This window comes from Nyctereutes procyonoides, unplaced genomic scaffold, assembly GCF_905146905.1.
Source record: "Nyctereutes procyonoides isolate TBG_1078 unplaced genomic scaffold, NYPRO_anot_genome, whole genome shotgun sequence".
Taxonomy (NCBI): Eukaryota; Metazoa; Chordata; class Mammalia; order Carnivora; family Canidae; genus Nyctereutes; species Nyctereutes procyonoides.
Window position 1 is genome coordinate 15,549,143 of NW_026575144.1, and position 23,049 is coordinate 15,572,191.

Below are 23,049 nucleotides of genomic sequence, written 5' to 3' on the forward strand. Positions count from 1 at the left end.
TACTATTTAAATGGACCGATAATCAGGTAGAAGATACGATGAAAATATTCCACTAACAATTAAGAAAAACTATAACAAAAAAAAAAAGAAAAACTGTAACATTCTCTAAGGAAAAAGTAAATGTACAGAATCCATATAAATTTAAAGAATGAAGGTCAACTAAGATGAAAAGGAGAGTGGCTAAGTAAATTGTGGTATGTCCTTGTAACAGAATATTGGCACATATTTAAAAGACAGACTTTTTTTTTTTTTTACTCAATTTGCCAACATATAGCATAACCCCCAGTGCTCATCCCACCAAGTGCCCCAAGAAACAGACTCTTAACTACAGAAAGCGCTCTGCTGGTTCCCAGAGGGGAAGTGGGGGACGTAAGAAACAGGTCCCAATGAAGGAGCGTACTTGTCCTGAAGAGCCCCAGGTGTTATACGTTAAGTGTTGAATCACCATGTTATACAGCTGAATCTAAAATTACACTCTACGTTACTTATGCTGGAATTTAAAAAATAAAAAATAAAATAATGCTTATGTATCTGGAAGCTAGTAAGAAAATAAACCTTAAAGCTTATCGCAAGAAAAAAATTCTATAACTGTGTGGTGATGATGTGGGGACAGTTCTGCAATATATATACATAGAAATATCAAATCATATTGTGATTTGATTTCATGTTGTGCACCTGAAACTAATATAATTTTGTTTCTCCAAAAACAAAATAATCCTTATGAAAAAAATTTAATAATTTTGGGAAATGACTGTAATACAGTACCAGGTAAAACAGAACAGGAAAAATACACAACTCTGTTCAATTCTGTTAACACATACATACATAAACACACGCATACACGGAAATATTTTACTTATAAGTAGAGGAAAAATACATATTAAAAATATATCAAATGTTGAAATAGTCCTGGGTAGTGGGGACAGTAGTGATTTTTAAATTAATTTTTAAATAAAACTTTCATGTTTTTTCCAAATTCTTTATAATGACCATGAATTCTTTTTATAATTGGGGAAACAGGGAAAGATGATTATTTTAAGAGCTTTAATAAGCACATGGATAAACTGATGTTTGTTTTTCCCTGGGGGGAAGGGAAATTTTTTTTTAAATTTTTTATTTATTTATTTTATTTTTTTTTTTTAAATTTTATTTTATTTATTTATGATAGGCACACAGTGAGAGAGAGAGAGAGAGAGGCAGAGACACAGGCAGAGGGAGAAGCAGGCTCCATGCACCGGGAGCCCGACGTGGGATTCGATCCCGGGTCTCCAGGATCGCGCCCTGGGCCAAAGGCAGGCGCTAAACCGCTGCGCCACCCAGGGATCCCAATTTTTTATTTATTTATGATAGTCACACACACAGAGAGAGAGAGAGGCAGAGACACAGGCAGAAGGAGAAGCAGGCTCCATGCACCGGGAGCCCGACGTGGGATTCGATCCCGGGTCTCCAGGATCGCGCCCTGGGCCAAAGGCAGGCGCTAAACCGCTGCGCCACCCAGGGATCCCCGGGAAGGGAAATTAAATTAGGCTGTATCCTTACATGTGTAAGCATCCCACCCCAGGTGTCACTACCCTTAGGAGGAGAACAGTTTCCCACACCTAGTTTTGTCAAAAACAAAAAGACAATTTTTTAAGTCCTGAAACATAAGAGCGCTAAATATCCAATGGTTTGTTAAACCACCAGCACCAGCTTCCAGGGATTTCAGGGAGCATGTTGTAGTCTAACAAGCACAGTCATGTGTAATCTCATGTCATCTTCATGTGAATTCTGAGAGAAGGGCTTTTACTGCCCTCATTTCACAGAGAAAGGAAGCCAGCTGGGAGAGCAGACTGAGCTGCCGGAGCTCCTGTGGGTGGTACACAGCAGGCCCGAGATTCCAGAGCCCTGGGACCGCTGGCCCTGAATCCAGTTCTCTTTAAAGAACAGTAAAAGGAAATACCAGGCTCTAGACAGAAAACTGAAGCTGGCAGGGTTCCATTTACAGAAATTCTCTTTGAGACTCAGAGAAATTTTGAGGAGTTAACATGTGTTTTCTTCCCTCAATTTAATTTTATTTGGATTTAAAATGTGTAAATTGTTTAAAATATTTTTCATTTAAATAAATTTAATTCAGCTTCTCCTGTATCTTATTTGTAGGCCTCATAAGTGGGTGAACTAAATTCCTCATTTAAATAAATTCCACTTGAAATCCCAACCTCCATAGTCATCTGTAAATACATGAGAACAACAGGTGAAATCTCCTAAGATGGGGAAGGAACAACTTATTTTTAATTTAACTGACCCTTTTTAACTTAAAAATGTTAAGAAAAATTAGAAGTAATCTCTACATCTCTTGGCTCCCTTTTTTTTTTTTCCTGAAGATGTCAAACCTTAAGACTAACTTTGTGATACTCATGGTAGAGGGCATCTCTCTGGCACAAAGGATTTATTTTGTTGTTTTTTAATCTTATTTTAATTCAATTAATTAACATAAAATGTATTACTGGTTTCAGAGGCAGAGATCAGTGATTCATCAGTTTTTTTTTTTAATTTTTATTTATGATATTCACACAGAGAGAGAAAGAGAGGCAGAGACACAGGCAGAGGGAGAAGCAGGCTCCATGCACCGGGAGCCCGACGTGGGATTCGAACCCGGGTCTCCAGGATCGTGCCCTAGGCCAAAGGCAGGCGCTAAACCGCTGCGCCACCCAGGGATCCCTCATCAGTCTTATATACGCAGTCCTCATTATATCTCGTGCCCTCCTTAATGTCCATTACCCATTTATCCTGTCCCCCCCACCCGCTTCTCCTCCATAGACCCTCTTTGTCTCCTAAACTCTATATCACTTGGCTCCCTTCTTTTTAAAACAGTTCTTCCTTGACTTGACTTTGGATTTTCCAGGGCAGCACAGTTTTATTTTCCCTTATTTTCTAGAATTCTTTCCCTTCTGTTCTGTATTCCTCAGTTAGTTGGTACCACATGCATCTCTGTAGGAAAATTCAAATTATGTTTGAAACAACTGTGGCATAAGCCAAAAGCAAACTATAGGTCTATGCAGGGAAGAATGGGGTAAGAATGAATGCAAGGAAAATGCCTCTTCACCGTAAGAAATAAAAAGCAAGGGTGCCTGGGTGGCTCAGTGAGGTAAGCTTTCAACTTTTATTTTTGGCTCAGGTCATGATCTCAGGGTCATGGGATCGAGTCCTATGTTGGGCTCCATGCTCAGTGGAAAGTCTGCTTCAGATGCTCTCTCACCCTCCCCATCTGTCCCTCCCCTTGCTCCTACACACGCACATTCTGTCTCCCTCAAGTAAACAAAATCTTTAAAAAAAAAGAAAAGCAGTGAAAGGTTTATACTCTTTTTCTTTCATCACCATCTCAACCAAGCTTTCCCTTCCTTCCTTACTCCTGTGATTGTACTTGGCCAAGCAAAGCCAGCTGAAGACAATATTAGAATACTTTCCCCACAAAAACTGAGAAGGCAAAAAGAAACACTGGCAATCTGACACTATTAATTTTTCCTGTGACCTGCTGAGACACAAGCTTGTGAGGATATAGATAAATGACAGTATATAATATTTTCTCTTTGTCAACCAAAGAAAGCAAAACAAACCACTTTAGCAGAGAAGATGATCTTTGAAGTTTGCTGAAACCAGCAAAACCCAACAAGTCTTCACTGTGAAAACTGTTCTTACCTTCCAAAAGCATTTAAAAGCGCAACTATTTCCTGTCGAGTGAGTTGGAAGCCTTTAGATGGGCTGTTCTCTGGAAGCTTCTGGATTTCTTTTTCAGAGAATAGTATCTTCAGGGCAGTTCCTAAACCCTGAGTCTAAAGAAAATAGTGATATGCATAACAATTAAAATTCCTGTAATAACAATCACTATAATGGTTAAAAGGAATACACAGTTGCTGTGATGAGAGTTAAGAAATTCATACAAACTGAACTTTTTGCCAAAATGTTAAACTGCAAAATATTGTTTATACTTCCTCATACATTATGCATATGACAAATTTATCTTAACTGCTAACGAATCCGAATAGTTTATTTAACACCTTTTGGACATAAATTACTAAAATGCCTTTTCTTAACCCAGTAGGAAAATATCACGAGGATTACAATGTTCAATACATGGCCTCAAAAGCATTCTTTACAGCCCCTAGCAATTCAAAATTTAGAAATTATTAATGAAAAAAAATTATTGATAACTACACTTAAAAATTTATCATTAGAACTAGAGAAAAACACCTGAAATGTAGTTTCCTTAAAAAAATTGTCTTCTGATTTTCTGACTTACTCTCATCTTTGAAAAAAAATATGATAAAATATCAAACAATCCTTTTTATACTGAATATATATAGAGAGAAATGGGCCTGCTTGGCAAACTTTTCTTTTTGTGACTAGGTGGCCTTCTTTTAATCACTGAAACAAATTCAGTGGCTGAAGTTTGATAATTAAGCCTTTTTATATCATATTTTATTTTTATATGGGTCTACAAAATACTAACATACTATTTATAACTACCAACCTCAGAAATGAATCTGACTGTACCAACAGAAACAGATACCATAAAACCAAAGTCATTAACATAGAATGGGAACATTCTTATATTCATCTTTTTCATCAATAAAGCAGAGAAACCACACTTCAGATCCTCTATTTCCATGAACAATGGGGGGCACTGTAATAAAAACTTGCAACTTCCCAGTAGGAAAATTTAAAGTTAGTAACAGTTTTAAAACAGAAGACAAAACACAAACCTGCAATTTCCCCCATAATCTGCATTTGTCACATCCAACACAGTCCATTATACGGGAGATATTCTTGAAATGTAAGCGGAATTCCTCCTAACATGCAGAAAATATTTTTGCTCTCATTAAAGGTTTAAAAATTAAACTGCATTTGTATGAATTATAAGAAATAAAGGTTCTGAAGCTTATTAATGAATGAGTTGTGTTTTTCAACAATGAAGAAGAAAAACAGTTGATTTGTATGGCATAACATGGCACCTAAAACAACCATGGAAATTTATAAAATCCCTTCCACACAGTAATTCAACCAACTTTTTATTAGGTGCTACTCTATGCAAAGCACCAACACAAGGACTATGGGAGGAACAAAAGTAAGTGATACATGGTTTTTACTTTTAAGGAATTTAACTGCTGCCTCCATTTGATATCTGCGTACAGCCAGTGGTAAATATAACTATATTATGTTTGGTTTATTTTTCATGTATTGCTTGTGTTGAGTCCAAATCAAAAAGGTGGTCTCAGACCAATGATCAATTTCCATCTTTTTCCTTAGTACCCACACACTGTAACAGGTGCTCCATCAGCACCAATGATGACACGGCTGTCTGAGGGGTATTGTCTCACAGTCCCGCACATTTGCCAGGCAGGTTTTTGGGGGATGTTGGCTGACTGCAACTTTGTACTGCTCCCTGCACAGGAGGGTTCTTCTGCCAGTGAGCATCTATCTGGCCATGGTTCCTAGGACTCTAAGGCCAGTCTCTGAGGCTAACAGTCATTAAGAGAGTTTCCTCATCTTTTTCATGTGGCAAACAGAAAAAATAAATTTCATTTTATTGTACCGAGGTAAACATTTTATTGCATGAAGCTAGAGGAAAGCAGCCTGAAAACTCTGGCCACCAGAAGCCCTGCCTGGCTACTTTCCAAAGGTTCCAAATAAACAGTATCCTGGCTTAAGGACAATCTAAAGAATACAAAAGTCCTTTGCTCTCCATTCTCATGTAATTCATTTTCTTGGGAGGAGATGGAAAGATGGACCTAAGCACCCCTTATACATCTTTGAAAAACAGCAAACATAATTTCCAGCAATTCACTGACAACTAGTTTTCTCACTTTCACCTTCCTCCTCCACTAAAAGAACAGAGTTGTCCAAAAGTATATTTGTATAAGTACTTAAAAAATAGGAGGCATTTATTTGTATTTTGTAAATACAATTACAATTTTGTAAAACAAATTAACATTATAGTAAATACCACAATAACAGTATACCCCTAAAATAATAAAACACAAAACAAAACTTCCAAAACTAAACTACAAATAAAACTAAAATACAAAACTTCCAAAACTAAAATACAGTTGTGACTAAGTTATTAGTTCATTTCAGAAGCACCAAGAGACTCTTACTAATGGAGAATCACTCAGCGCTCATTTATTAGTTCTTGTAATACATCCACATTCAGGGCCAAATGTGTTTCAGAATTCCAAATTTCAGAAATATAGTATGTACATTATTTATTATGAGACACTCCACCAGAGTGTGTGGCAACACCTAGTAATCAAATACATTAATAGTTCTGTAGCAATGTGTAAGGATACTCAAACAAAGCAGTTTTTTTTTTGTTTTTGTTTTTTCTTTAAAAAAGCACTATAAATACTCTTACGTCAGTTCAGGTCAGGTTTTGCTAACAAATTAATCTGCACCAAACTTAAGAACAGTGTTTCAGTTTTTGGAGCTTCTTGGTTTTCAGAATTGCATATCAAGGACTGTGGAGCTGTATTAGAAGACTATTTGACAATTGGTTTCAAATACTTTTATGAACATTTTAAGGGTACAATGTATTCCTTAATATGCTGTAAGCAAATGAAAAGAGAGCTCCCAACATGAAGTCTGATAATGTTCCTAAAATACATTCTCCTCTGATTATCACAGGGTAATGGATAATTTTTGCCTTTTGTCAGTGTGTAAAGACAAAAACATAATAGTTCTAGAAACTGGAACATTTCATAAAATATTCCATAAAATAAACCTTAGAAAAATATAATACTTATTGCCTTCAAAGTGGCAAATGGTTGATGATTTTCAAAACCAAAACAACCCAGTAACTTTAAAGTAAAAAACTTTCTCTCAAAATAAGGATTTTAAAAGACATTTACAAAGGCACCATACACTTTAGTCAGTTAACAACTGAGGCTTCACTCAAAGTTGGCCATATTAGAAAGGAGGAAGGAAGTGAAAAGTATGGAGAAGGGGCTTTCCGTGCCATTTATAGTAGAATCCAGTTAAACGAACTTCAACACAATGCAGGAGTGAAAAAAAAGGTGAGATGGACAGGATTTAAACACAGTCAGTAAATTGCTTCCCATCCTACTCCCCAGTTAAGGACATTTTACCTTTAATGACTTGGCCCCCTTTTTGTCACCTGCAAACATGGATTTCTCGTCAAAATGCATGGGAAAGGACCTGAAGAAATGAAAACACTACAAGTTACAGATGAAAACTTTAAGCACTGTGTAGAAGAGCTCTGGCTGAATTTTCTATCCCCACAAATATTTACAATTCATTATTTACTTGTGTGTGAAGTTTAATAACACATGAAGGAGGCACAGTTCACTTGTAAACTACTCAATAAAAGAGTAATGCAACATAAAAAATGGCTTTGTAATTTGTAAGACTGTGATGTTTTAAACAAATTACATGATAAAAATAATCTGAAATTTTAACTTAAAAAAATGTGAAAAATATACAACACTGCTAAAAAGAGGTTTTGAACTTTAATGCATACTTTAAATACTTCTTAATCCATGGTTCATGCTCATTTTAACAATCAGTAAGCTCAAATTTTAGAGACCCAACATTTTTTTTAAAAGGTTATGTTCTTTCATGAGAACACATTTATAGCACTATCTGAATTTAAATAGCAACTGAAAGAATACAAAATTGGGAAAAAAACAAAAACCCATTAAAACAGCATTAAACTTTGGGGCGCCTGGGTGGCACACTGGGTTAAGCGTGCAACTCTTGGTTTTGGCTCAGGTCATGATCTCGGGGCCATGGGATTGAGACCTACATTGGACTCTACAATCTGCCTGGAGTCTGCTTAAGACTCTCTCTCTTTCCCTCTCCACCTGTCCCTTCCTCCACACTTGCTCTCTCTTTCAAATAAATAAATCTTTAAAATAAAATAAAATAGCATTAAGCTTTGATACTACATAAAATTCAAAGTTATGATTGAAAATAGAGCCTATTCTCAAGTGTGACTAAGCTGTTCTACTGACCATGTTCCTTCTCAGTTCTAACACTTCTTCCTAACTTTTAGAGTCAGTTTCTCCTATATTTTAAGCACTACCTCATTCATACTCAGAATGCAGAATTTCAGATCGATACTCAATTCTTACTTTGTATCTTGGAAGATATTCAGTAGAAGGGTTTTTGTGTCAGCATCTTCTTCTACATTTCCAGTGTAAAGATCGACAATTGAGCGTTCAAAATATGGGGCCACCTTTGATAAAGCTCGAAGTTCAATTAAGTATAAAAAGTACAGATTCTTAAGCCTTCTTGGACCTTCTCCTTTAGTTTCCACAGGATCAAAGCGGCGTTTAAATTCTTTCATATTAGGTCCCCAACTAGGTTTACCCCAGGTTTCTAAAGAGAAAGAGAAATATATAATACAGCTTCAATAAATAGGATTTTTTTCTTTATGGAGAATATATATCCCCCCAATGATTTTTGAACTAAAAAAGGCAAGATTTCTATGTAAAAATGTGATTACCTTCCAAAAGATAATTTGCACATAGATGTAAATTGATACTAGCATGAAGTCCCGATATAAGCTTATAGAAGACTCTCTTTTCCAGACACAAACCTATTCAGAAAAATATTGAAAAGAAATCACATCCATTTAGCTAATGGAAATACTGAATCGAGAATATTCAACATACAGGCTTATTTTTAAAGTTAAAGTTCAAGGACATTAAAAATAATCAAGGAATAATTTAAAATGATTAAATCAAGATTCTCTCACCAGAAGACAAAAAATAAGATTCTGACTTTAGAATGGAGTTATGAATATGGTAACTTAATGCAGAATGAGACAGAAAACATTGGGCTCTGTAGGTCTAAGCACTATAGATGTATTTGGCAAGTTCCCACACTACGCAGAAGGCAACAGCACAGATTTTTCATGGGTTAGGCTAAACTAAAGCAAATGTGATTTAAAGTCACTGCTTTGTCTTAACAATAGCTGTTTCTCCTTCCCTAGAGATGGTCTTTTTTTGAACCTACTTGATGGTGGAAGAAGAAGAGACCGCATTCTATTTCTCTTCTTCCTCCAGACTCTTTAGTCTTATTAATCTTCTGCCCTAGAATTCTCCAGTTCTACTTAACTGTATGGTCTACTTATAAGGAGTCAAAACCTGGAAAACAGTCACCCAGGAATTTCAACCAATAAAAAAAGTAGGCTGACTGTTCACTATGTGAGTAGAATTATATTATATGGAATATAGAAATATGATAGAAAATTATTTTATGTAGTTTTCTTAAGCCACAGGCTTTTGCTCATACAGAAGATAATTCCACTAAGCAATTCTACCCCACCCCAATTTTAAAAGCTTTTCTCTTATTTTAAGATTAGTATGCATTGTGAATGTACTTAATAGCACTAAGTTTAAAATGGGTAAGATGGTAAATTTTATGCAGTATATATTTACCATATTATGTGATATACTTTACTATGACAAAAAATTTCTAGAAAATATTCTTTACAAAAAATTTCAAAAATAAATAAAAATGCAAAAACCTAAGTTTTAAAAATCCACTAAATGCAGAGTAATTAGCTTTTTCCTTCCCTTATCATCCAACAGTATTTTTTTGTCTTTGGTCATTTTTGCTTTTTGGTTGTTTTAAAACTCTACCCCTGCAGAAAATGGGCTTCAACAGTACAAAGGAACTAAGAAATAACCTCATTTATAAGCTCAGGGATTAAAATGTAAGGGTACATATGTGGCTTACTTTGCGTTTTTCCCAAGATCTTTTAAATCTTCAATTTACTCTATGTTCTAGGTAATAGAACCTAGGTAATAGGTAAAAATAATTCTTTTGAGATTTAATTCTCTAATTCAGAATTCTTACTAAATATTCCCATAGTTACAGATAGAGACAAAAACGTAGAAATTAAGTTCTTTTTTGCAGCTTCTTCTAAAACTATATGGCCAATTTTGACCATTCATGGTAGCAAGGGATACAAACATCATGAACAAGTTTGATAAAATATTAAGTACTAACTTCTCCTCTAGTAAAACTTTTAATCAAATCTGTTATCAAGTAGCAAAATGATCAGATCTGAAGTTCACTTCCTTTCCCTTCTAATCTACCTCTCTAAGCAGTGTTTATACCCAGTAAAATGTCTAAAGATTAGAGAACAGAAAAAAGGCAAAACAAAGCCTGTGAAAATTCATATGCCTAAAATAAGAGCATAAACTAGAAGGCCATTCTAATTTGCAAGCCCTTGCAGCCCCTTACTTGAAATGGGGATGGATGAGAAGTGAGGAGCAAGGAGTAGAAATGTACTTCCATAAAGTGAAAATTAGATAACTTTCAGCAAAATGGTAATAAAAGATGCGCGAATCTTGTGTACTGACACACAACAAGACACACTACAGAGTCAGCAGGAAAATGCTGGACAACTTTTCCCAGCCTGCAGTCTGCTGCAAAGCAGGACACAGTCTCCGACTCCTCAGGCCCCAGCAAAAGCCTTCACAGTCATATTGTTAAGTAACAGCTCCAAAAGCGGACTTACAAAGGCAGAATTTACCAACTTCTATTTCTAACAATACAGAGCAAATTCAACTATCCAATTTAGAGACTGGTTCTATTTCTTTTAGATTTAATTTCATTCAAATTCACATTCATCAAGTGAATTATAGGACACTGATATGTATTATTTTCCCTCACAAAAGGGCTAGATTTACTGTATCAGTATTACATGACATTTGGTCACTGTTTAGTGATTTTCAAAGGCATTTTTACAGGCATCATCTACGCTCAGTGTAGGTAAGATGGATGGCTGTGGCCAGTCTCATAGCCCCAGATGAGGAAACTGAATCTCAGAAAAGTTGAGTCAGTTGCCTATAAAAATAGGGTTCTCTGAAACCATGGATCAATATTCAGGGGCTCCCATCAGTAGGATACTAGAAAAGTGGTTAATACAGAATACCCCAGAATTCAATATTGCCCATAAATTTCATTCGCATCTTCCATTATCAATATTCAGAGTCTTTCATCACCTTAGGTTCTTTTAACCTAAATACTACTTTTCACAACTTGTATCTTTACAATACAGCTAATGAAACAAAGTTAAGAATCTTCTTCCATACAGACCATTTATCAGTATCATTCCTAGTAGTACTGGTACATCAATAATTTTCACCTTAATACTGACCAATATATGTACACACTTCATTATTAACAGAGAAATCATATTCACGAGGTAACATCACCAACTAGCAAACATAAAACAGAATTAAGTGCTTTAAATCTGCAGAGTTCCTATTAGGTTATGATCTCCTGTATCATTCAACTTGTTTATCTTTTGTTAATACATTTTAACTTATGCTTTTATAAATAAATGGTAATTTGGAAAATTTTTTAAAAGCATCATATCTAGTTTTAAACCAACCTGTTAAAATTCTAGAATGTTTCAGCTTTCCATTAATAAAGCATTTATATTTTCAACACTAGAAAATATAAGAATGCAAAGTATCTACTGGGATCTATATTGTTTTATCCTTTAAGTAGAGAAGTTTACTATATTAACATGTGTAAACATTATTTAAAATCTTCTGAAATTAAATCTACCTTCCCTCATTTTCATATATATAAAAAGTACTTCCTTCCGAAAAGAAGGTCTCTACTTACAAAGTAGGTTTGCATAATGGTTACTAGAAAAGCAATCTGGATAAGTGGTTTATACAGAATGAAAATAACACTTAGGAGCCAGTTATGAAAACCTGAGGACACTATGTGTCCCTGTGTATTTCCCTAATGCTGATTATTCTTGGCTGACCAACAGCCTCAAAATGTTCAAATCATTATATCCTAAAATACAATAACCTAAAATATGTTAGTTTCTTTCAAATACTGTCAAAATCAGTTGTCTAGGTAATGAATCCTGAACTTAAAAAAATATATTAAATAAATCCATACATTTTTTAGAAGAAACCAATAAATTTAAAATGCAGACATGTAGGTTTACCTTCCAGCCATGTGTAGAATGATTCTCCTTAAAAAACAAACAAACAAACAAACAAAAACACACACACACATACACAAATTTGGGTTAAAATATTTTAAACAGTCATTTACAAATTATAAGTGCCTAAAATATTTCCTGTGACAGATTAAGGAGTATCTTTAGAAATGACCACTGCTTCATGTGAAGTAGAAAAACAGGTATATGGTTCTAAAAAATAAAGCCCCAAGTAATTTAAGTAACTTTGGGAGGATATTCTTATAAATGATTTTAAGCAAAATTTTTATGAAAACATTTCAGTCAAAATACTATGGAAGTCTTATTCATTAGAAGGCTTAAACATCCATAGTATGGGGGTGAAAAAGCTTAAAAATCTTAAATTTGAAAAAACAAATCTTAAATTTGCTTCTGATGATAACAATCACAGAACTCCTTAAAAATTCTAGAAAAAAGCAGTGAATTATAATACAAAAATCAAATTAGTAATTATTCTTTTTTTTCCCTGAGCAGTAAAGCTAGGTATATTTCTTTGATTATCTAAGACTACTAAATTTCAAGGGGTAATTTTTCAAGACAATCTTTCAAGAAAAGTCAATGACTAGAATACAGAGGGACCTGACTTACCTGTGTACTAATGCTAAAAGATCTATTTCTAGACCAATACTGTTCTGAGTGGAATAAAAACGGCAGTCAATAAAGATCTAAAAGTTAATGCACTTTGTGAATTATCTATCTTTAATTGAGAAAAGCAAAGCAAAGGAAAAACTCCACACACAGATGAGCTGGGCAAGGAGTCTAGGGGATAAATTAGATGGTGGGGAATTGCTTTGTCTCTGATAGTCTTGCCACTGTGCAAACTACACAAACATCTTCCCACAGAATAATTCATCCAACATATTCTTCCAAGGGTCATTCATCATAATCTCATTTGTTTACTCAAGAAACTCCAAATGCTATCAGAAAAAGTAGAGCTCCCAAGTCCTCAATAATCTGGCTTCCCGTCCTTCTGACTTAAACTACTCCTATATAAAGTCTTCCCTACTGCTAATAGGGTCTCCCCAGACATGCTTGGTTCTTCCATTTTCAACTCCTTGGTCCACGCTATTTTATCCTAATAGCACACAGGATCTAATTCTACCAGCCTACATCCGTCGCATTATCCAAAACTCCTCTCCAATGCCGTTTCCTGCAGTAAGCCACCAGATCCTTCTGGGGAGATGGAATCTGTCCCACCTCTGAAGAGCTCTAGCACCTACTGCTTGGACTACGTATGTGCAGCACTTCTTATCATTATGTATAATGCTTCTCATTCCTGCTATATATTGTCAGCTCCTGGAGCAAAGGAGTCATGTTTCACAGATCTTTCTATCCTGCACAATGCCCGTCACTGTGTCCTTGAACACAGATAAGTAAACATGCATTTGAAATAATGATTTTGACTGTTCTGGGGCAATTTATGACTGATATTCATCAGATAACCTTGAGTAACCAACTGTTGATAAATCACTATTCACCAGATTAAGTATCATACTAACTGAGGTTATACATTACAAACTCAGTAAGAAAATAAAGCCACAAGACTTATCTAGTAAAACTATCTTAACTTCTCTGCATTACTTCAGAATATATTTTAGTAGATTATAATAAAACCAGAAAACGGGGAAGTTGGAATGTAATCCTGGTTTCTAACCTAAACATTTAAGTAAAATGGAATTAATAGTTTTTTAAACATAGGGTAAATTACATTATAAAACTCTTATTTTTTGTCACCATTCATTGGTAGCTATTTCTGAAAAAAATAGGAAAAACATTTTCTTTTGAATTAAACAGAGGAAAGATCAAAAAAAAATTTTTTTTTAAAGATCAAATTTTGATCATTAAAAACATTTCCTCTATACTGGAGGCAAACCCAAACACGAGAGTTTTAACTCACCATCATCTTTGCCTGAAAGAGAAAATAGTAAACAGGATTTTAGAAACTGTCCCCCATGGTTCAGATTCCAATTCCATTTACTTTGAGATTAAAACTTACTGTGTGTTAAACTATTAATTATACTACAAACCTTGGTCAGTGTGTAGTCATCCTGCAAGTGAGACTTCTTAATAAGAATAGAGGCCAAAAAAGTACAAGATTTTCATGTTTTATTTAACAAATAATATCAGAAAGCATCTAAAAATACTCATAAAGATCACTAGTTTCAATAATTAACAAATGGACACAGGCACTCCTTTCATTGTTACATACACAACTCTCTCTTCTCTTTCAAATTACTGCTCCTCAGCCTATATACACCTTAAGAAAATTATTTCCCGAACTGTGATTAGTGAAACCCTCACTGGGGGTGCCACAGAGCTGCCCAGACATGGGGAAGAAGCCAGAGTTCCAGCTCTACAGAGCCACAGCAGCTCTGCCTTTATCAGCTTTGTAATGCGGAATTCTGATACAGGGTTTTGTTTTCGGAAAGAAAGTTTCTGTTGTTCAAAAGCTATTGGAAAGCTAGCTGGAGAAGCCTAGCTGTCTGGCTCAGCAAGAGTACGCAAGTGATCTAGCTGAGACTGTTAGGGAGCTGTGAACCACCAGGAGCTGTTCCAGTGGAGATAGCACACAAATAGCATCAGCCCAAGCTTAATTACTGCATGGATTTCTCACCCCACAGAAAGGACCCCGGCTCTCCCCTCACCTGGTCCTCCATCTCCCTTTGTTCTTAGTACGGTTTTCTTCTTCCCTCTCCTTCTGCCCCTGTCTTTTGCTATGTGGCACTCTCTTTCCTCTCATCATTCCAGTGTTCTCATGTCTCTAATTTGTCACAACATGGACGTGAGGCATTTCTTAGGATGAGATGGTTTTGTTCAGTGAACTATATTTTCTGCTTGAAAAGGTTTTTATTCAGCTATAAAAAGAAGGAAATCCGGGATCCCTGGGTGGCGCAGCAGTTTGGCGCCTGCCTTTGGCCCAGGGCGTGATCCTGGAGACCCGGGATCGAATCCTACGTCAGGCTCCCGGTGCAAGGAGCCTGCTTCTCCCTCTGCCTATGTCTCTGCCTCTCTCTCTCTCTCTCTGTGTGACATAAATAAATGAATGAATGAATGAATGAATGAATGGAAATCCTGGCACTGGTGACAACATGGATGGACTCTGAGGACCTCATGCTCAATGAAGTCAGAGGACAGATACTGTATGAGCTCTCTTGTATGTGGAATCTAAAAACGAAACAAACCCCCCAAGCTCATAGATCAGAGAACAGATGGGTGTTTGCTAGAGGCAGGGAATGGGAAGCAGGTGAAATTCATAAAGGGCGTCAAAAAGGTACCAACTTATTAAGCCCTGGAGATATCATGTATAGCATATCAACTACAGTTAATAACACTGTATTGCATATGTGGAAGTTGGTAAGAGACTAGATCTTAAAAGTTCTCATCACAAGAATAAAAATTCTGTATGTACGGTCACAGATGTTAACTAAGACTTACTGGGTCATCTTTTTGCAATATACACAAATATCTACACATTTTATTGAACACCTGAAATTAATATAGTGTCCTATGTCAATTACACCTCAATTTAAAAAAATATTTTAACTCCAATAAAACAAAAGTGATCATAGAAAAAGATCTGAAAGAATACTTTCCAATCACTGTACAATGTAACAGAGGAGTGTGGAGGCATGGGGGTACTGGGGTGTGGTGGGGGAGGAGCCTTCTCTTTTTGTTGTATATAACTTTTGTTTTGCTTCCATTTTGTGTATGTTCTTTCCATTTTTAAAATAGTAAGTTATAAGATAAACGCAGCAAAAGGGGCAAAGGATAGGAAACCATGAAAAACCTTTTTCGTGATCCAATTCTCTTTTCCAGGCAGTGTCAGAATGAATTTGGGGAAGAACATTTGTCACATTGTGAGATAGCGAGCATCTAACAGCAGTCCATTTGCCAACCTTTCTGAATCTCTCTGGCTCTCAGAAATGCCTTAAAAATATAATCTAGACCAGGAAATTCAAGTTCTTAAATCAATCCTGGTCTAAAGAAAACATCGGAATGGCAAGTCAATTATAGGGCTGCTCCCAGGGTTTGGCTCCTTGCAGATAACAGACTGAGGTCATGCCCAGTTTTATGTTGATTAACCTCCAAAAACGCTGTCACATATGTAATTTTGAATTTTTTCTAATAAAAATTTCTAGTAAAGTTTTTTTCTAGTACCCACTTTTTAAGAAGTGAAAAAGTATACATGCACTACAATGCAACAATTACACATTACATGAGGCCAGAGTTAAAATAGTCCTATCAAAACAATAAACTTGTTTAATGACACTGCAGTTTTTAAGTTTAAACAAATTAGATAAAAATGTAACATTTGACTTTGCACCAGCTGTATTTCACAAGCTCCACAGCCCAATGTAGCAAGTGGTAACCTTCGTGGACAGTGCAGGTTTACAGTAGTGCTACAGGCAACTGCCTAAACTTCCTAAACTCCTCTACATCCGTAGGACTCAAATGTAGTACATGGATCAGCCAGCATGCCAGGTATTACCTGGGAGCTTGTTAGAATCTTGGACCTTACCCAATGGCCTACAGAATCAGCACCTGTATTTTCAACAAGGCTTGTAGGTAAACTGTATGCATGCTCAAGCCTGAGAAGTATGTTATGAGCCACAGGTTCTCAAGCTTGTCTGCATACTGGAATCATCTGGATATTCAAAAACAAACAAACAAACAAACAAACAAACAAAAAACACCAATGCTTGGGTCTAATCCCACAGATTCTGACTTAATGAGTATAGGATAGGCCCTGGGCATCAAAATTTTTAAGAGTTCTCCAGGAAACCCTCTGATATATATGGATTACTCATAGGTTCAGATTTATTTCCCATAAAACTCTTACTGTATTTAGGGCCTGGCATATATCAGTAACTATATAAAACATGTAGAAATCTTGAGACTGAACTATAAACTATCCTACACTTTTGATCATTCAAATCAAGCAAAATATAAAATAGTTGAAAATTTACTCCAGTTTAGTTACAAAGACATTTTGTAAATAATCTCTAGAAGCCTGAAAATTTATGAAAAACCCACCTCGGCTAGGTGCCAGAGGATTTAAAGGACGATAAACAGAGCGAGGCCTGAAAAAGCAAGTGTGAAACTCAAACAAAATGGTTTGACTTTTTTATGTAATCCTTTCCCAGCAGAACCATATTGCCCTCCCTCCCACCTCCCTTTGGCCATTCCTCCTGCTTCCCCTGCCCCTTCCAGTTACTTGAAACAGTTTTCTTCATAGATGCTGTTCCATACTCTCCATGCAGAGGACCCTTTATAGCCAGTGTAACGCTCTGGGTTCAGCAACAGGTCTACATACTGAGCAGCTGGAGATCGCTCATCTGAACAAGAAACAGTTCGTAAAAACCAGTCACATGTCACCAGTTATCTCAAATGTGGTATTATACACAAACAGAACTACCAAAAGGTTAGAGAAAGGTTATGCTTTTCAAGTAATCTCCAACTTAAATGGTAGAGTGGTTAGCACACTTGTGCCTGTACTTGACCCAGGATAACTTATGCTTATGTGAGAGGAAAAAACAACTCCTTCCTTTCCTTCGGATACTCAGTGCTCTCTCAAGTAATAGAACACTCCTCCCCTTCTTAAAGATATTTGTCATTCTTATGTTTTAACCACCCAGGATGGAAAAGACCTAACAGAATCATAACCTGTTCTAATACTTGATTTGATTTCTTCCTTGTGCATCCACCTACCTAAACACATGCTTGGAAACATTTTTTTTAAGCATATACTGTACTAAAAACATAGATTTTCCTACTGTTTTCTATTTCCAACTTATGAAATAAATGGCTCAATAACTTTGTGATTCAAATATGATCACAGACTTACATAATGCTCTAGTTAAAAAAAATAGACATTTTATTTATTTTTTTATCACTATTAACATACAGAAGTGCTTTTTTCCCTCTGAAGCCAATACACAGTAGGCACAACTTTAGGAACTTAAGACATTTAAAATTAAATATTTCTTTTTCTTTAAGATTTTATTTATTTGAGAGAGAGAGAGAGAGAGAGAGAGAGAGAGAGAGAGAGAGAAAATGAGTGGGGAGGAGCACAGGGGGAGGGAGAAGGAGAAAGAATCTGAAGCAGACTCCACACTGAGCACGGAGCCCCACACAGGGCCCCATCCCACAACTTTAAGATCACAACTTGAGTGGAAACCAAGAGTTGGACCCTTTACCAACTGAGTCACCCAGGAGTCCCTAAATAACCATTTTCTGTGTTGAAAGCCAAATGAGTGTTTACTAGATCTCCACTACTTGGACATTTTAATAGAGATCTCTGAGGAATACAAAAGATAAAAACGGTCTTAATTAAGGCTTACTTTGGTAGAAAGGGAAAATACATGTTTTCATACCTATAGAAAAATTATAATGACCATGCTTCACAAACGTATGATCATAATACATGGAAACTGAACCACTATTTATGTTGGCACAGATGTACTCTTTTGTGTGCTTCCTACCTTCTCGTGTCATGAGATTAAATCAATAGTATGCAGGCACCTGACTTAAAACAGTGGCCAAATACGTCATTAAAATCTGGTCCCTCTTTTTTTCATTACTAATAATGTATTTTCCTGTCAGCCAACAACATTCATTGAGCAATCAGTGATCACAGGCTGAGATTATGCATAACCATAAGAGGAACATGGCATCCTGATCCATACTTTCCAAAAACTACTTGGCATTTCTGTAAAGAAGTACAAAGAATACAAAGCTAATTACAAGTTATCATTACTAAATCAGTTATACCTAACTTACAGACATAGAAACATGAATGGAAGAACAGCGGCTCTATTTCTAGCCCTAACATTATATAGATATTCTACAATACAAGTTAAGGCACGAAAACAGGTAATTTACAGACAGATGAACAGAAGCTGTCCGAGGACATGGATTGATCCAAGACTTAAAAGCAATAGTTAGAAAAATCTTCATTAAAAAAAGATTCAAATTATAAAGTTAGTAAGAGTGTAGCTCTTAAAGTTCAAATAAAAGTTTTACAATTCACTAGTTACTCTTATATATTTTCAAAATATATTAGACTCATTTGCAAAATTGATTTGATTATATATAAGCTTTATAAATATTAGACCTACCATAAACATATTAACTGGGGTATCAATGTCCAATGTGTAAAGAATATGTGTGTGCATGTAAGTTTACAGATGTGTAGGGTCATCTATGAATGTACACATCAGACTAATATCAACTTCTTCACCCAACAATAGCAACTAACCAACCAATAAAGAAAACAAGATCCAGATATTAAAATATTTTTAAATCATTATACCTTAAGGAAGTGACAAATCACAAGAGTTAAATCAGTCCTATCAAAGCTTAATTTAAAACTTATATTCTCCAGCAGCCCAGGTGGCTCAGCGGTTTAGCGCCGCCTTCAGCCCAGGGCCTGAGCTTGGAGACCCTGGATCAAGTCCCACGTCGGGCTCCCTGCATGGAGCCTGCTTCTCCCTCTGCCTGTGTCTCTGCTTCTCTGTCTCTCATGAATAAATAAATAAAATCTTTATTAAAAATAAATAAAACTTATATTCTCAATGTCTTTAATGTGTATTCCCTTAACCAAAATTGTGTTGTTGTTGTTTTTGCGTGGTTTTGAAAAATGCTAATACTTTTCCAAATCATGAAAAGGTGGGTCTTGTTAGCCTATAGAAGGGGTTAGCAAACTATGACCCACAGGCCAAATCTGGTGTGTGTACTCTTGGAAAGAAAGTTTTATGGGACCATAAGCCATGTTCATTTGCTGCTTTCACACAATTATGGCATAGTTGAGTAGTTGCAACAGAAACCAGATAGCCCACAAAGCCTAAAATATTTCCTATCTGTCCATTTGCAGAAGAAAATGTTTGTCAATCCCTGACCTACACTGACAAGAACTTCATGACATCTAGATGAGGAATGGAAGTGAGGGTGGCGGAGGGGGGCGGGTAGCACAGGGGGAGGCATATACAGGTTGAGTTCCCCCTACAAACACACCAGTGCTGGTACCCCTATCCTTCCCCTGGGGCCACCTGTGACATAATTTTCATTAATTAGTCCATAAATTACAACTTCTTTCTATTTGCACAGCTATATCATTCATTTGGATAATGCTCTTTGGACCTTTGATCTGTCCTTCTCCCCAAAAGTTTTCTCTTTTTCCTCCCTTTATAAAGCTCTTCCAAAGCTGTTCTATTTGACCATGCTAACAATTCCCTAAGATTCAAAGAATTTCCACTGAATCAAAATAGCTAATGCTGGGAATTCATCAATTTCAACTAATGATTTCTCTTCCTTTTCAAGTATATCTTATTTCCTTTCCAACTGAATTCTTTAAAAGATTTTATTTATTCATGAAAGAGAGAGAGAGAGAGAGAGAGGCAAAGACACAGGCAGAGGGAGAAGCAGGCTCCATGCAGGGAGCCCGACATGGGACTCGATCCCGGGTTTCCAGGATCAGGCCCTGCGCTGAAGGCAGCACTAAACCACTGAGCCACCTGGGCTGCCCCCAACTGAATTTTCTTTTCACTGTCTTAATTTAAGTGTTTTAAGCCATCTATGTTCTAGGATGCAAGACACTGCTTCCCGCTTGCCAACCCAAATATCTCTTCAAACATAGCATAAGCCAATTTAGCATGCAGGCTTTTTGTTTATGGACACAGATAAAAAATACTGCTGTAGACTCAGGATTGAGCCTGCAACTCTCCATAACCAACTCTATCCCAGATTACTAGCAATGCATTGTTAAAATATAATTTACTCAAGTGAGGAGAATCTATAGTTTGTAAAGCTCCCAAGTAATTCTGATACACAGCCAGATTTGGAAACTACTATTTTAAACAATATTTTAAATTTCGTAATGAACATGTTTTAAGGGAAAAATATAAAAGTAAACCTCTGTCATACTATTTAGATTATTTATGAACCAACAACTTCATTCAGCAAATATTTATTGAGCATGTACTATGTCCAGGAACTGTTCTAGGTACTACGGATAAAGTAATGAACCAGAAAGACAAACCCCCATACCCTGAGGTAGCTGACAATCTAGTTGGAGCAGACAACAAACAGACAAACAAATAACCTGCCCCATACTCTGATAGTTCTCAGGGCTCTGAGAGCAGGCAGCAGTACCAACCATCAGAATGACAGTGGTTACTATTTTATACAGGGAGGTGACAGCAGGCTTCTCTGAGGAGGTGACCTTCCAGCAGAAACCTGAAGCAAAAGAAGCCATGCATAAAGACAATAGGAGCGATGACAAAACAGGAGTAGGGAAAGCAGCTTACCTTAAACTGGTAAATTATTTAAAAATCTACTATTTGATCTGCAAGGATCATCTTCCTTTCAAAGAAAGAACAACAAAATAGAGAACAGGGGTGTATAGATATATTCCAATAAGCTGGGGTGAATATTCTTTAGATTGTTTTAATCCAATGGTTTTAGGTAATGAAAATAAACAATGACTCTAAAGCTACTCTGACTTGTTTTTAAAATTGTATGTATAAATAATTGGGACACATATGAATGTTACTACCCAGAGGAGTAGCAGTAATCCAACTGAGAAGAATAGCTTGTATGTTTGAGGACTATACAAAATATAAAAATTACTAATTATTTTAATTATGTACTCCTAAAAATTTTAGGGGATGATTTTATGTAAATTATTACAGGACATCTCTTCCATTTTTAGAATATAAGAAGCTAATGTTAACATTGTTAATTAACATTATTTATATTGATGAGAGGTATCTGAGTATGTCAATTTGATCATACCAAGTGATCCCTGCAACTGAGGAGCATTTTTTGTTAAATATCTATAAAACAAATATATATTCACATTGTTTAATCTAAGAGAAATATTCACAGAAATTAACTTTTTAATCTAAAAATCTGTTAACTAAGTGCTACTAAAAGTTTTTAATTCTAATCAAAGAATAGGTAAAATGAGAAGTTGGCAAGAAGTGACAATTTGTGTGGAACACTAAATATAATTAGAATGACAATCAAAGAGCAAATGAAAGAGTAAGCAGTGATGTCAATTCTTAACCTAAGTACAACAGCTTGCTTTAATGAAACCTGTGCCAATTCTAAATATCATAACAGGAGTATTTTATTAATTTTCCATTATTATATCCCGATAGCCAAAGAAACTATTTTTCAGATCTCTTGAAAATATCTTTGCTGGGGACACCTGGGTGGCTCAGATGGTTGAGCATCTGACTCTTGATTTAGGCTCAGGTCATGATCTCAGGGTCATGGTATCAAGTCCTGAGTCAGGTACCATGCTCAGTGCAGAGTCTGCCTAGGATTCTCTTTCCTTCTTCCTTTACCTCTCCCTTTGCTCACACTCTCTAAATATATAAATAAGTAAATAAAATCATTTAAAAAAAGTTCTTGCTGAAACCATATAAACCATGGTGATAACATTCCACTTCCTGGCATCTTCTCAATTTGCTGTGCTATTATAGGAGCTCACTGTAACTTATTCCATTGTAGATTGGATTAATAGCACAATTCCACAGATGAATCTTCTAAAACTCTTTAGAAAACTGTATGACTACTCTAGGTGCTTTCAGAACTCGGAGGAACTCCTGCTATCTCCATCTATGCATGCCAGAACCCCAATTCTTTTCCACCACCCACGATATAAAGGTAAAAAGTAAAGAGAGGCCAGATGAATGATTTAAGCCTATTTAGCACAATTCTTGGGAATATTCTCCTTAGATAAAAAATTTTGAGTCACTTTGATTACCTTCTGAAGTAAGAGTCATGGTAGTTAATGTTAAACAGTGCCCTCTCTTTGTACCATTCCAGGGGACTCTTGGAAAGGGGACTGGTTGTAGGAAAGTCAGATTAGAGTCCTCCCCAAAATTGCAAAGTGTCTTTATGTTAGTTTGTTGAGGCCTCCAGAAAATTTCAGCGTGAACATGTTTTTATGTTCACAGACCTAAAGTAAGTGGCTTAAAATAGAGGTCCACAGGAGATGGTGTGTCATGATGTAAAAGAATATAGGTATGGAA

At 36.0% G+C, this 23,049-nt stretch overlaps 1 protein-coding gene across 1 annotated transcript in view; it reads right to left on the bottom strand.

The window, feature by feature from the left end:
• Positions 1 to 23,049, bottom strand: part of ERO1B (endoplasmic reticulum oxidoreductase 1 beta) — a 59,866-nt gene that overhangs the window by 2,838 nt on the left and 33,979 nt on the right. The window contains exons 7-15 of the mRNA XM_055308841.1: positions 17,226 to 17,346; positions 17,045 to 17,091; positions 13,908 to 13,919; positions 11,978 to 12,004; positions 8,498 to 8,590; positions 8,124 to 8,370; positions 7,119 to 7,188; positions 4,740 to 4,826; positions 3,676 to 3,809 (exon numbers count right to left, since the gene is read on the bottom strand). Of these exons, the coding sequence (XP_055164816.1) occupies positions 3,676 to 3,809; positions 4,740 to 4,826; positions 7,119 to 7,188; positions 8,124 to 8,370; positions 8,498 to 8,590; positions 11,978 to 12,004; positions 13,908 to 13,919; positions 17,045 to 17,091; positions 17,226 to 17,346 (838 nt within the window). The remainder of the gene's footprint in view (positions 1 to 3,675; positions 3,810 to 4,739; positions 4,827 to 7,118; positions 7,189 to 8,123; positions 8,371 to 8,497; positions 8,591 to 11,977; positions 12,005 to 13,907; positions 13,920 to 17,044; positions 17,092 to 17,225; positions 17,347 to 23,049) is intronic.